The 14,586-nt window shown below is 40.8% G+C and overlaps 1 protein-coding gene across 1 annotated transcript in view; it reads left to right on the top strand.

Annotated features, from left to right (window-relative positions):
• The window catches only part of TGFBR3 (transforming growth factor beta receptor 3), a 106,877-nt gene that overhangs the window by 47,598 nt on the left and 44,693 nt on the right, over window positions 1–14,586 (top strand). Inside the window, exon 4 of the mRNA XM_054285662.1 lies at window positions 13,161–13,298. Coding sequence (XP_054141637.1) covers window positions 13,161–13,298 — 138 coding nt within the window. The remainder of the gene's footprint in view (window positions 1–13,160; window positions 13,299–14,586) is intronic.

A 14,586-nucleotide genomic window follows, 5' to 3' on the forward strand; every position in this document is an offset into this window, starting at 1 on the left:
AACTCTAGAAATTTGCACCAGAAAAATCTGTATAGAAGAGCATAAGATTGTTCTTAAATCAAAGTCACTCTTCAAGTATATTATCAAGTCCTAAATAAATGGAGGATTCTTTTCTTATGCCTGTTGGTTGAATTTCCCTGAGCTTCTTCGGGCACACAGTTACAATTGAAATAGTTAACAGGAGAGAGGAGGGGCATATAAAGTTAATCTCATGTGAATACTTAGGATTGAATACATATGAATACATGGAATCAGAGTTCCTGGCAATGGATTCACTATTGTTTTCATTGACACCCTCATCCTCAAAAACTTTGAGATGTTATGCCTGATACAGATGTTTAACATGTGTTCTATGAAATGAAGGCAGGAAAACTAAGGACTTGTCTTTATATTTATAATTTCGAATAATGCTACTGAGGCTGTAATAATTTGACGGACCTTTTTCCCAATGTTTAATCAGTGCTCCTCGGCAAAAAGTGAATAAAAACAACTTTAAAATTTCCTTTGAGAGTAAACATGATATTAAAATGGCTGTTAGCTCCTGGAATAGGCTAGTTGTAATAGGCTGATCCTGAATTCAGGATAATTTTTCTGTGTCACAGTGTTTTTGGTTTTTACAATTTTGAAGATCTAGGTGAAGGTGATGAAAACCCAGTTCATGTTGCCTATTATGCTGCATATTTATTGTATTTCTCAATGTGTTTGTTTTAACTGTTTTCAGAAGTTTAATACTACAACAGCTATACCCAAGGCTATGTAAGGGAAAAATGTTTTGTTTCATGCTCAGGCATCCAGAGATCCAGGAACAGCCTTGAGATTCAGCTCAGATAAAGGGGCCACTTTCTGGGCATATTTAAAACATGCTGACCTGCAGCACCAGAGTCATGGTCAGAGGGAGCCTGGAGGTCATGTGCTGACCGCAGGCAGGAAGGGAATTCAAGGTTTGTTACTTGACAGCTGGAGTTAGTGAGGATTTTGTTACCTATTCATTTGTTTGAATAGATACACAGTGCTGCACGTGGGTATATTTAGTATTTCTGGTGGGTCAAAGGCCTTTGCTTTGAAGAAAAGTAGTTGCTGCTTTAGAAAAAGAAGCTTTGAGAGATAAAACAAAGCACTGTGCCTCTGCCAAGGTACAGATAAATTCTGAACTTAGCAACAGTGTTTTTCTTTTCTTGCCTCTTGACTTTCTGACCACCTTAGCTTGGCAGCAGTTGTGGGTCTCTAGCTCTAGCCGCAGACCTGCGTGTTTCAATGCATGTTCAGGGGTTTTGAACCTTCAGCCTCTTCAGCTGGCCAGCTCTCCTGTTATACTGAGCCCATCAAAGTTAATTTGATCACTTCACCCATTACTTCTTGTTCCTTGATGACGTGTGGCTCATGAAGTTGTGCAGACGCAACATAATCAGTCATCCTGGGTATACAGAATAACAATGGAGAAGGAGTTTGGCCACCTGCAAGACTCTCTGTCAAATTTGAGGTTGACTACTGCTTTTCATTGTAATTATTTTGCATGGTGTTTTGTGAGGGAAGGGTGCCACTTAAGAAGGTTGAGAATGGGAAGTCCAGATGAATTACTGCTTCCACCAGTGCTCTGTGCCAGTGAGGTTTCAGAGTCAAGCTGTGAGTGATGCTGTGGCAAATGTACTCCAGGAACACCCTGTATTTGTTCCTTGGAAAGCAGGAGTTCCTCATCACATGCATCTTTGATCCTGGGTAATTTCCAAAGTTTGTGGTAGCTCTACTGGCTCAACAGAATGGTTTCACAGGCTGCTGTTGTACTCCCTTTATGCACAGCCATGCCCAAGAGCCCAGCTGGAGTACTGGACTAAATCAGAAGAAAAAGTACATTGTAGACCTTATAAAGCCTTAAAAGTAGTGGAAGTATGTGCCACAGAAATCGTAACCATTCAGTGTCTCCGGTAACTCCATGTCTGCTGAAAGCTGCATCTGCCATGCAGCTGATACATTAAAATGACACTAATGTCTTAATTGCCTTCAGGATGAACATGGCATTACCATATTTTTAAGAAAGTGGAGTTTGCTTGTTGTTTGAAAGCCTTTACAATGCTCTTTCTCCTCTCTGTTAGCACTTGGAGGCATCTGTGCTTGCATAAAATTCCACCTTTTTTAATGTGGCTTTTTCATCTTGTTTGTCTGGACTGCAGTCTTTGCATGTTGTTTTTAGCCAGCTCAGGATTTGCTGGTCACTGGATTTGGCAGTCCTTTCATGTTCTGCCCACCAGAACTGCCAGAGGAAGTCCTGTGTTGGCCAGAGGAGTCTGTTTGTACAGAGCTTTATGTCCTGCAGGAGCGTGGCTGGACGCGTGTCTGCCTTAAAGAGGCAGCAGTGACATCTCATGACTTGGAAAGCACTGTGCAAAGCCTCGCTATTTTCTGTTTTTAGAAATGGGGCTATTTGCTGTGTGCAGAAAGTGAGCCCTGTTCTCAGTTGAGGGAGCTGTGTGGAGCGGTGGCTGAAGCCCTGCCAGGGCCTACCACAGAACGCTAGCATCTTCAGAAGGAAAAACGTCAGTGTGAGTTTTCTGGCTGCTCACAGTTTTGGGTTTTGCTGACTGCTGCTTAAAATGTCGTGTTGGAAGCTGTAAACTGGACCCTTGTTTTCCCCTGAGGCAAGATGCAGCAGGTACTGCTGTGCTCTTGCAGGGCTGTAGAGAGCAAGAAAGCTGCTGCTGGTTACTGGATGGGCTCTTCCTGTCTCTCTGAGGCTTGGATGTGTAAGCACACTGTGCACGTGGGCTCACGCGGTTCTTTCAGGCAGATGTGTGTTGATTTTTGATCATAGACTGTGATTTGTGTTCATGGTCTCCAGTTTCCTCAAAGCCTCTGACATGTCTTCTTTATAAATTACTGCTTTGTCTGTAATTACTTTGTCCGAGAAAAGATAATTAAGGAAATGATGACATTTCCAGCAGTCCATCTATATCCCAAACTCCATGCTCAGGTTCTAGTCTAGCTTTGGGCTCATGCATGTATGTGTGAGATATTGGAGCAACATTTGTCAGGAGGGGTCATATTTATGTTGTTCTCTAGAGTGTCTGTTTGAACCAAAAGCTGGAATTAATGAAGTCGTTCTTCTTCAGCCTCCCAGTGCAGAGGAAAATTTCCAACATAAATTGTGTGGAGCTTGCCATGCCTGACAGCCATGCTCCTGAATCAGCTGAAAAAGTAAAACCATGCTGTGGCAAGATGGAAGAACAATAAGTGTTTTAATTGGTTGGGTGTTTTTATGTGGATCTTGCTTTTGATAACACTTTGATAACACTCAAGTTTGTGTTTCTCTAGAAGAGTCTCTTATTTTCCCTGTGAAACATAAGCAGTGTACTTATACAGTAGCAAACACTAAACTGCTTTAGTGATACGTTAGTGCAGCTCTGTAGTTTCTGCTGGGTGGCTAGCATCTATCTAACTTGTTGAAAATACAGGCAGTGGAAACTTGTGTTTACCTGAAATAGCCTGTGTAGATTAGTTTAGAAGGCTCCAAATGCATTTAAGGAAAACAGTCCTGGCAGATACTTGTCATGTCTTTTATCTCCCGGTTTAAGAAGCTTTTCCTTTGGGACAGGAGCTGCTTTTTAGTAGGTACTCATATATCCTCTGACGTAGTTAACTGCCTCCACATCCATTTTTTCTCTTCAGGGCACTGGACACCTGTTACACAGCTATTTAGTAATAGTTTAGGGCAGGGGTGGGAGAAGGTAAAGCAAATTAAAATTTGCAGCTCAGGCGATGCACTGAAGGAAAACTTAGATCTGCAATATATGTACAAATAAATGTGGACTAGAAAATTACCTGGACATTTGTTTCATTTCTGCATGAGTTTTCTACCTTAATTATTGAAGTAAAACTCAGTGTGATGGTACCATTTTAGAATAGGCCACTAGCAACAGTAGGGGAGATGTTGTACTGTGGTGTATAGGGACAAACCCTCTGCACTTTAACAGATCTAAAGCCAACAAGGAATTTTCCCACAAAAGAAGACTGTCCCCTCAGGATTCATTATATGCCATGTGAATGGTATTGACATCTACTGATTTATGCAAAGCTGAGCAAAGCACTGTGTTTTGGGAAGCCTGGCTGATCTGCAGAAGGGCACATGGCACAAATGGTTTCACTTAATCTTTGGGAGCCTGAGCATCTCGATCAGGTCACAGACAGAATGGGCAAAAGGGTCCCAGCTTTGCACTGATGGGCATCAGTTTTCTATTGACCAAAACATGGGGCTGGTCACTGTGGGCAGCCCTTGCTCTGCAGGTGACCACAGTGGGGATTGTTGTGTGGGAGTTACATTTGGTTGGCAAAGCTGAGCAGAACTGTGTATGCAGAGACTGCTTTCTTTGCTGCAGACAGAAGTTTTTGAAAAATCTTCTTTTTCAGGAAGAAAGAGAATTCTGGTTCTCAAAGCATGTAATGCTTAACACATTCAGTGAAAATTGAATTGATATGTGTATGCACAGGGGAAGCTGGAATTTGTATAATTCAGGTAACAAAGCTAACATAGGCAGTATATGTATGATATCTACATAAAATTTATCAGTATACACTTTGGTTGTACTTTCAAGATGATAGTTACAGAGCTGTCTCAGTATAACTTATGATAATACATTTATTGCCCTTTGTGTTCTGTCCTTATATCCACCTTAAACCTTCAAGTTTTTTTACTGTTATTATTCTTGCACTGTGAAAGTCATACCCCTTTCTATTGCAAATAGGACTTCAATAACTGTCCTGCATATTTGCCAGGTTATTTGTGTCAGGAATAGCTTTTATTACCTGGGTATTTGCATAAATTATTAGCATTTGGCTGCTTCAGCTTAGAATAACAACTTAGGAACATCAGAAATTAATTTGCTATGTTTTTGTCAGAAAATAAATGATGTGAGTAAGCTCTGGGCAGAAATAGCCCAATGTTTTCATGAAGCTAGAAGAACTGTTTTGTAATGTCTCCTTGTGTCAGAATTTTTTAAAGCTATGTGAGCTGTGGTGCTTTCTGAACAGGCACTGCATTGCCAGTAGAACCTTACCAGCATAGTTGCCTGCTCTTCCACTTTTGAGGGGCAAGTATCACTGGTGCAGGAAACTACCAGTTGTGAACCAGACACAGACAACTCTGCTGCCAGGAACAGAGCAGTATGTTTAATGTCATACAGCATACTCATCTGGCACATGATGTCTTTGATAATGTTATAGTACTAAATTTTATTTGTAATTTGATTTTTTTAGTCTGTTGTGGGGAGCAGCTGAATCACAAGCCACAGGAGGAGATCTACATGTGCTGCAATTCCATCCTATTACACAGACCCTCAGCTTGGTCATTTAATACTGGGGCAAGAAACATACCAGAGCTTACGCTGGAGGCAGAACTACAGATAATTTTTGACTGTGCTGCAAGCCCTTAGGCCTTTGTTCTAAAGGGTTCTCTCTCACCCAACTGTTAGATACAAGTATGAAGTCAGTGTATGGGCAGATCAGTTTTCTAGCTGGTTCTGAAGCCTTAGGTCTTCATTAAAAACAATGTGCTGCTCTACAGGGAATAGGTGCCATACTCAAGGGTGATGCTTCATCCCTACTGAAGGTGAAAGGACTTTGTTTAGTTCATGTCTTGAACACATGTTTTGGGGCTGTCCTTTAATGGCTGAGGTCAGTTGGTCTATTCAGCCTAGGGAAGAGGAGACTGAGGGGAGACCATATGACATTCTACAACTTCCTCATGAGGGGAAGAGATGGCCAGGCACTGGTCTCTTATCTGTGGTGACCAGTGACAGGACCCAAGATAATGGCCTGAAATTGTGTCACTGGAGGCTGAGGTTGGATGTTAGAAAAACGTTCTTCACTCAGAGAGTGGCTGGGCGCTGGAACCCCCAGGGAAGTGGTCTCAGCCTTAAGTCTGACAGAGTTCAAGAAGTGTTTGGACAACATTCTCAGGCACAGGGTGTGACTCTTGGGGATGGTGCTGTGCAGGGCCAGGAGTTGGACTCAGTAATCACTGAGGGTCCCTTCCAACTCAGCTTGTTCTGTAATTCTCTGATTTTCCTCTGAATTGTTATTAATGGGAACAACATGCATAATTCAAAATAATTTGTTAGTGGATGTTGGCATGTTCATGTGCTGCAGGACTTGACTTTTAAGCTCTTTGTGTCTAGCACAGCACACCCTGACCTTTATCCCCTATTGTAGGACAAACGAGGGTGAAGGGAAAAGGAGTTTTCAAACACCTACTTAATGAAGAGAGTGCAGTGGGCCAAGGGTCATAGTTGGGCAGTCCTTATCAACTTTTCTGTTTTCTTATCTTCTTTTTTATGGAGCCTAGTTTTCCAGTCTGGGTGGTAGATTGTAACAGTCAAGAGATTGTGCAATAGTATTCTCTCTTCCATGAAGTAATGTATGGGACCTCATCTGTCTCTGGTTTAGTGCCAGTAGCTTCAGTGGAATTATGCCAGAGGTGAATCTTTCCCATGATTTTTAAAACTGAGCTATAACTGCTGTTTAGTCAATCTGGTTCTCTAGTTCTGTGTGGGCGAGAAGGTCCAGGCAATGCCAATCTATTTGCAATTGTGTACTTAGAGTAAATAAGCAAAGGGTTGATTTTAAAATAGAGTGTTACATGAGCCTTGGAAATGAACTTCAGTCCCCATGTACCTGGGTAGATGCTACCTGGGACTCAGATCCATTCCCTAAGGATTGAGTTGTGCCTCATCCTGGAAGTAAGAACAGGTCTTTCCTTCCCTTGTGCCTCGTGCATCGCAGCTCCCTCCCTGCTCTCTCCCACAGGGACAGGTCCCTGCCCCAGCAGCATCCATCTCTGTGCTGCTCTGGCACAGAGAAGGTGGCGTGGTGTGTCCCTGGCACGGACTGGGAAGGTGGCACATGGTTGGGTTCTGTGGGAGAAAAAGTAACTCTCTGTGGGTATGAATGCTTGCTTTTAGTGCCATTGCAGTTTCCCTGCAGTTAGTGGTTTCTTTGATACTGTTTTGCAGATCTTCGGATTGCTGAGGTGAGTTTTCAACAATTGGTGCTTGCCCTGTCTGAACAAAGAGTCTGTGTTAGAGAACCTTCCCAGAAGGGAAGCAGTAGGATCTTGTGTGCTTTTAGGAACCTGCTTATACAATCATTTGATTTAAGAATGCAAATATGTAACCCTGAGAGCAAAGTTACATTCAAGCAGTAACACCATGTGAACATATTTTAAGTTCCTTGGAAAAATCAGCAAACTCTCTCTCAGAAACTGTTGGCTCTCAAAAGCTGGGTATTGTGATCTACTATAGCTGGCTTGGTATCAAATCTGTAACACAATATTCAGTCAGCATAGCAAAAATATGAGGGGGAGGATAAAACAGTATTTCATTTTGAATCACAATCCCTGTCTAAAGAGTGTGCTTTTTCTAGGCTTTTATTTGGAGAAGAAAAGGATCCTTCCTAAAGTACTTCATAAACACTTCTGAAAAGTGGTGCAGTACCAGATCTCACCAGTTGAGTTGGATTAATGGATTAATCCTTAACTGAATTCTATTATGGCCGATTTACTAACATTATATTTTTTTCTAGTGAATTTCAGTAGAAATTCCAAATCTCCTATACTGATAGACACAAGTGAACTGTAAAAATAAGTTTCTTCATATTAATTTCTTTGACTTGTAATATCAGAATAAACTATGTTCTATAAATATTGTATTAACAAAAGGAGTGAAAGCACTTAGGACAGAGATAGGTGTAAATTTTGATATTTCAGCTCTAAATTTTGCCTGCTTTGAATGAGTTAATTTAATCTTTGCAGCAGAGTAATGAGTTAAGATGTCATAAATCTGTCTTTACTGCATCACTTATAAGTCAGAAAATGTACTTATGTGATCTGAGAGTTAAAATTCTTTTTTTCTTCTTTTTTAGAGAACAGCTGTCCAAGCCTAGACAGTGTAATTCAATACAACACCGCATATTTTGTCCTGGCTTTTTAGCACAGATTTGTAATGGTTGTTTTGGAAAATGTGCTATGGATTTATCTGAAGGTCTTCATGCCGGAATAGTTAATTCAACCTTACAAATCCTTGGCACTTAGCTTTCATCTTTTTAGAGCAAAACACAGAGCCTGTGATTTGATGCCTTGAAGTCAGCAAAACAAAATGGTACTTTAACAGCAGCATTTACTTTGATCAGTTTTCAGCATTTGTGTCCTTGCCTTTCACGTAGTACAAATTGCTTTAGCAGAGCAGCGGGGCAGGAGCCCGTGGACTGTTTTTGTAGTTGGTTTCTGTGGTGATCCTCAGCCTTCCATGAAACTGATCTCTGGGGACAGGAGCCTCTGCAGCCGCCTTAACCTTGCTGCTGCTGGAGCCCTGGAGGAGCTGTGCAGAGTGGGCAGCCAGCAGTGACCAGCAGGGTCTGGCTCAGCAGTGCCAGCAGAGCTTCGGTGGGCGCTGTGCCCATGGAGGGCAAATGCATTCCAGCAAACAGGACACAAGCTCGGGGCTTCACAGCCCCCTTGGACCTGGATGCTTTAAAGAGGAATGTGCAGGTTTTGTTCTGAGATTTTCAGAATAGCTGAAGTCTGTCATTTTCAGCTATGACCAAATCCTTGTATTCCTCACAAGTTAGTCATGTATTGTTTGGAGGAGTGTGTGCCAAAGGGGGCCAGACACCAGTCTGAAGAGGAGCTTCCTCTGACAAACAGCTGCTGAAGTTGAGCCTTGCTGAGAGAGCCATTGCTGACACACATGCCCAGAAGGTCTGGCCTAGCTATCGATTGCACAATGAAAATGTTGGCTGTGCAGCAGCTTTGTGATCAGATGAGCCCTTCACTGGGAGTGAGGAATGTGTTGGACCACATTGACTTATTTTCCTGCACTGTTGTGGTGCTGTCTGCTTGGGTAATGTACTGTCTCTTAATATGTTTTTAAAGTAATATGGACAAAGTAATAGCAGCTTTTTAAATGGACTAGGAGAGCTAAAATGCCCAAGTCCATTTAATGATTCTGGTTTAATTTTCTTTTGGTGTTGTTTGACCAAAATGGTCACAGACCTGCCTGAGCCGCAGAAGACTTTGAATCAAGTAGTATGTTGTTGAGAAATACCAAATGTGTGTACCTTATAAGCTTCTTTGAAAATCTAGGAATGGGTGGAAGATGTCCCTTTTTGGATCTCTGATTTATTTTTTTTTAAGCTTATGTGGGAGTTTTAGAAAAAAGTTAGGAACTTTACTACAGAGTTCACAGAGTTCAGAGTTTCGCACTGTGTCTTCAAAACACTTTTTGCAGCACTGAACACACATAGGATTAGTTTCTGATGGAGTTTCTGGGCAAGACTTCCATAAATATTGAGTAATATGAATTTTGCCAGTGAAAATACAAAAAAAAAGGGAAAATTTGTAGTTATCTCTTGTGCTATTAATTAGAAACTTTTTTTTTCTGGTGGTTTAAAGCAATTGAGTATCTTTCTATCAATTTGTATTGTGTTCTAAATGTACTGTGAACTGTAGCCATGAGAAAGGATGTGTCTTGAATAGCTCTTGAGCTACGATGAGACTGAAAGGTGTCCAGGGGAGGGGGATCACTTGGGACTCTGCTAATACATGGTATCACTAGAGCCACAGTGGGGACACTGCAGCAGAAATGGTGTTTTGTTGAGATTGCTGTAGGGAGAGTAGGGATGTGGATCTTTCTGTGCAGTGCTGTGGATGGAGGCAGCCATGCCAGAAATTAGCAAAGGGACAAGTCAGTGGGAGCACAGCTGTGACAGCAGAAAGCTCAGCAAGGCACAGCTAAAGAACTTGTGCTTGTGTTGATGTCATAACTTTTAACACCTTAGAGTCCTGTTAAGCCTTTCAATCTCTGAAGCAGGAGTGGGAAGAGGCCTCTGATGCATATTAAAAGTCCAGGCTTTCACCTGGACTCTGCAGTTCAAACCACCCTCCCTCACATGACCACCTCTCTGGTGAGCTGTTCTGACCATGCCTGCTGTACTTGGACTGAAATTTCCCTGTGATACCCACTGACTGTAGTTATGCAGTGTAAAAAACCCAATGCTTGGCAGCAGGGTTTTGGTGTAAAGATCTTGGGTGCTGGTAACTCCCCAGCAGTTTGCTTGAAAAATTTGAAAAACTTGGTTGAAAAAGATGCATTATATACATCTTTAATTTTACAAGCTGAGGGAATAGCAACTACAAAGTCTGATAGCAGACCCAGTTGCGAAGAGTCTCTGATTTTCTCACTAAGGCAGTATGATTGCTCTGTGTGCTCTCATGTGACTAAAACAACAGGAAGAAATCTTCATGAATTCTAAAACATCCATCTTGTTTGATAGATGTTGGTTTTGAACAAATTTGTCTGAGATCAGTTGAAACAGAGGTACTTCTCCATGTCCTTATTACCCAAAGGACTTGGCCTAGCTATTTCTGAGATGAAGTTTTCAGTGTGTTGCATGTATTGTATCATTCCTGCTTTTAATAAATAATGGAGGTTTTAAATAGCAAAAATTTTTTGAAGCTTCTAATAAGAGCCATATCTTTTACATTGACTTGCCATTCTGACAAAAACACAGCCAGGATGCAAGCCTAAGCTGAGTCCTCCTGTTGGCCAGTGCAAGAGCATTGTTACTAGTTTTTATTCTTGGTTATTTAGGCACGTTAACTATATTATAAGGAATTTCATCAATATCTAGCATCAAAGGAAATCAGTTATTATTTAGCATGGAAATACGTTGGATGCACTTTATGCCATTTGAAGCTAAAAAAAATCATCATGAAATTTGAGCTCATATTTCTGAGATCAGAACTTCAAAAGATATAACTGGACTATTTTACTAAACTGAGATTACAGTGTTTTTATTGTTTTGTGAGAAAACATAAGCCTAGAACAAGGTAATTACATTTAATAGTTTTAACAGCTTATTATTAATTAGCAGTGATTATAGTTGAAAAGCCACAAGAATTAATGAAAGCTGTTTAATTGTCATTAATTTAATAGTAGTTCTAAACACTTTTTCCTTTTTACTTTCATCTCTCCATTTCTAGACAGAACAACAAAGCAGGAGTCTTGTAAAATGAATTATTTCTCTCTTATTTTCAGGTAACAGAGCTACTTTGGCTCTATAGCTGATAGACCAAAGCAGTTTCTGTAGCTAAGAATGTGGTTTGGCATTTCAGGTCTCTGTCCTCCCATTAGAATTGAGAGCACTACCACCCTGCACTTTGCTGAAATGAGAAAGAATAAAATACTTTAGAGGCAGAAAATAGAGGGAAATGTGGTTCTTGGTAGTCTGTTGTACTTGGTGTTTTCTTTATGAGATGTGTTCTGTGCTGGAGAGGCCAGGTGGTGCCAGAGGTGGCTGCGGGAGCAGGAGATGGCACTGCCTGACCTTCCTGCAGGCAGGGCCGTCACTGCCCAGCTGCTGCCACGAGAGGAGCTCCTTCTTTAGGGCACCTTGGCTTTAGTACAAATATCGATCTACTCAGTTTTCCAACAACTTTAATCAAGCTTAACAAAGAGGAGGACAGGGATGTCCTGGGTGCTCCCAGAGATGTGTGTGTGGGGTGTGATGTCTGTCGCTGTGGGGACTGGAGACACCTTTGGTCAGTGGCATTTCAGAATTTGGTGCAACCAGTTAGTGTGAGAGCACAGCCAGCTGTTTGCTAGCTTTCTTGCAAGTTCTAAAGTAGTGATGAAAGGTCTTTCTGCTGTCCTCTGGATGTCTCAGACCTGACACCAGGGCCTGGCTTTGACTTTATAGTGAATGGTGAACTTTTCAAGGTGAAATAAAAAAAAAAAAAAAAGAAAAGAAAAAGAAAAAAATGCAAAAAACCAACCAATCAAAGAAAAACACCCAAACAAAGCAAAAAACCCAAACTCACCAAACTAAAACCACCCTACTGTCTATTTTGGAAAATATTTTCAACAGTAATCGGTACCTAGTTTTCAATTTGGTCTCTAGCTTTCTTTTAGCTAGTTTACTGGATGAATCTCCGTTTACTTTACTGGTAAACTAATGGTTGTTTGCCACTATATAAGAATCATGCAATGAACTATACATAGTCCCTCTTCTCTATCTCAAATATCCTTTTAATTTCTCTAGCAGGATACAGAATTAATTGTGAATTATCTTTGTCCTCATTTCTGTTTGCTGCCATTCAGACTGGTGGTTGTGTTCATGTTTGCTTCCTTTTTACTTTTTATAGAAAGAGCTGTGATTGTCAGGGAACTTGCCTGTCACCAGTGTGGTGGGACATCAGCTTCCCTGCTCAGTCTGGGATAGATCATCTCTCCATTGCACACTAGAGGTTTCTTCTGTAATGTGGGATGAAGTATCAAGCTAAATCCTGACTGCTTACACAGCTTATTAGGTGCCACAAAATCCACTGTAATATCAATTGCAAGTCTGTATATGCCAAAAAAGGCCAGGCTGTGCTGTCTTGTGTTTGGTTATGGTTTTGTCCAACACTGAGCCCTTTCTAGAAGGGCAGTACTGGGATACGAGAAGCTGGGCAGGAAGGACTTCCAGCAACTGCAAACTGGTTGTTTCAAAGCCACTTCTAACAGGTTGCCTCACTTCCATGATGTCCACTTTCCTCAGATCATTTACCCTGTGTATCTTTTTAACCTCTGAGCACAGGCATTTTCTTTCCCTAGTGTACGTTAAAATTTCTTTTGGAATTCCTTCCATAAAGTAATGTAGTGCTAGCTTGTGTTTCTGGATTTGTTCCTCCTGGATTTTGTTTGTTTAGTTTTATTTGTTTTGCAGGCTAGATTTATGCCCTTAACAGAATCAGCAGATGAGGTTTTATACTCTAAGCCAGCCTTGTAGACTACCATCTAGAAACCAGCGATCAGAGTTTGCTTTGCAATTCTTTTTATCTCCTTGTTCTCCAACTCTCAGCTTAGTGGTTTGACCTTTTGCATAAGATATTTTTCATCAGCATTTGCCAAGGTTTTCTTTTTAGCAGTGCTCTGCAAGCATAGAGCACAAATGTTAACTATTTCATATTTTATTTTCTCTGTGCTCTGTTGACTGACTTTTGTGAAAGTAGATTAGTCTTTAATCTTGAGTCAAGAGGTCTGAATGCTAAGAGTCATAATATGTATATATATAAATTACCTTTGATTCATTGTTTCAAATTCCAGGAAGTATTCACATATTTCTGTGTTTTTCTGTAGGTCACATTACATTTGAATCCAATTTCATCAGTGCATATTCATCAGAAGCCTCTGGTGTTTCTTCTCAACTCTCCTTTGCCTTTGGTCTGGAAACTAAAAACAGAAAGATTGGCACCTGGAATCCGAAGAGTTTTCTTTGTAAGTGTACACAGTCCTCTGGCCTGCTCTCTGTCATAGCTGCTTGTCACATAAGCATGGAGTTAATGGTATTCATTTGGAAAATTTTCAAACTTAAATTTAAAAAAAAAAGTTAAAAGAGGGTCAAGTTTCATTGTAGGGCTCTGGGGAACAGTTAGATGGTAGGGCAAAGCAGTTTGGAAAAAGTAGCCAATTACTTTTTATGTGAATTTAAGGAAAGGAAAGCAAAACTGCTTTTCAGAATCTGCACGTCATACAACTATTAATACTAACAGCCATTAGAGTTCAAAAAGCTGTGAGGTTATAGCAGATTGGAAGTCTAACAGTACCATAAAGCAAAAAGCCTCAGAGCTATTGGAAATATTAAGAGTGGATGCTAATTGTGTGGTCTGTGACCAAAACAAAAATTTGTATCTATTGATCTTAATATGTCCAGCTATGGTTTATGTCTCTGATGAAGTTTTGGTCTATTGAAATGACCAAGCTAAGCCCAGAATGAAGTAATTTTTATTTCTCAGAAAGACTGGAGCACTGCTTATAATGCAAGATCCAAATATTACCTAGTATTTGTAAATCATGTCCTTACAGTTTGCCAGGACATTCAAGTTTGCTATTTGTAGTGAAACAGACAAGTTGTTTGGATTAAATTTTTAATGCATGACATCATGTCTAATCATGAGTTGTCTTTATGAAAGTTGCAGCTTTCACTATATTCAACTCTAATTGCAGAACTAAACTTGATTATTTTTAGCAGTGTCCTTATAGGGCTTAATTTTGCTCCTCCAGCACAGCTGACAGTGGTAGGCAAGATTGTTTCTGTAGCACCCAGGGGGAACTCAGCTGTGTCACTGTGCATCAGCAGGACAGGAGGATGCACTGTGGTGCAGCATTAGAACTCTGAGAAGGGACACTGCTCTCTCAGTTGACCTGGTGTGGTGGTGACATGGTGGAGGGCACCAAGAGTTCTGTCACTTGCTGGACACTACAAGCTTTCTGGAATTGTTTTTCTTTTTCCTGTCATCAAGCTGTCATATAAGAGTAGGAGTAGCCTTGATATTTTGAACTTCAAAGGACTCAGTCCTGTTTCCAGTGTATTACTGATTAGTGCAAAGAATATGGCTTTGTTTTTATTCTAAGGTATTTACAGTCTTAGGTTTTTCATTGGTGTTTTGGAGACTCGTGACTGTTATCTTCCTGTTGTGTGTCATTAATGCAACCAGTACAGTTCTGGTCTGCTGAGGAAATGACTGAGGAACAACATGTGCAACAGCAGTGTAACGAGTCCTCA

Source organism: Melozone crissalis, unplaced genomic scaffold (genome assembly GCF_028551555.1).
Source record: "Melozone crissalis strain CALT ecotype California unplaced genomic scaffold, PUWL_Pcris_2 ptg000045l_1, whole genome shotgun sequence".
Lineage (NCBI taxonomy): Eukaryota > Metazoa > Chordata > Aves > Passeriformes > Passerellidae > Melozone > Melozone crissalis.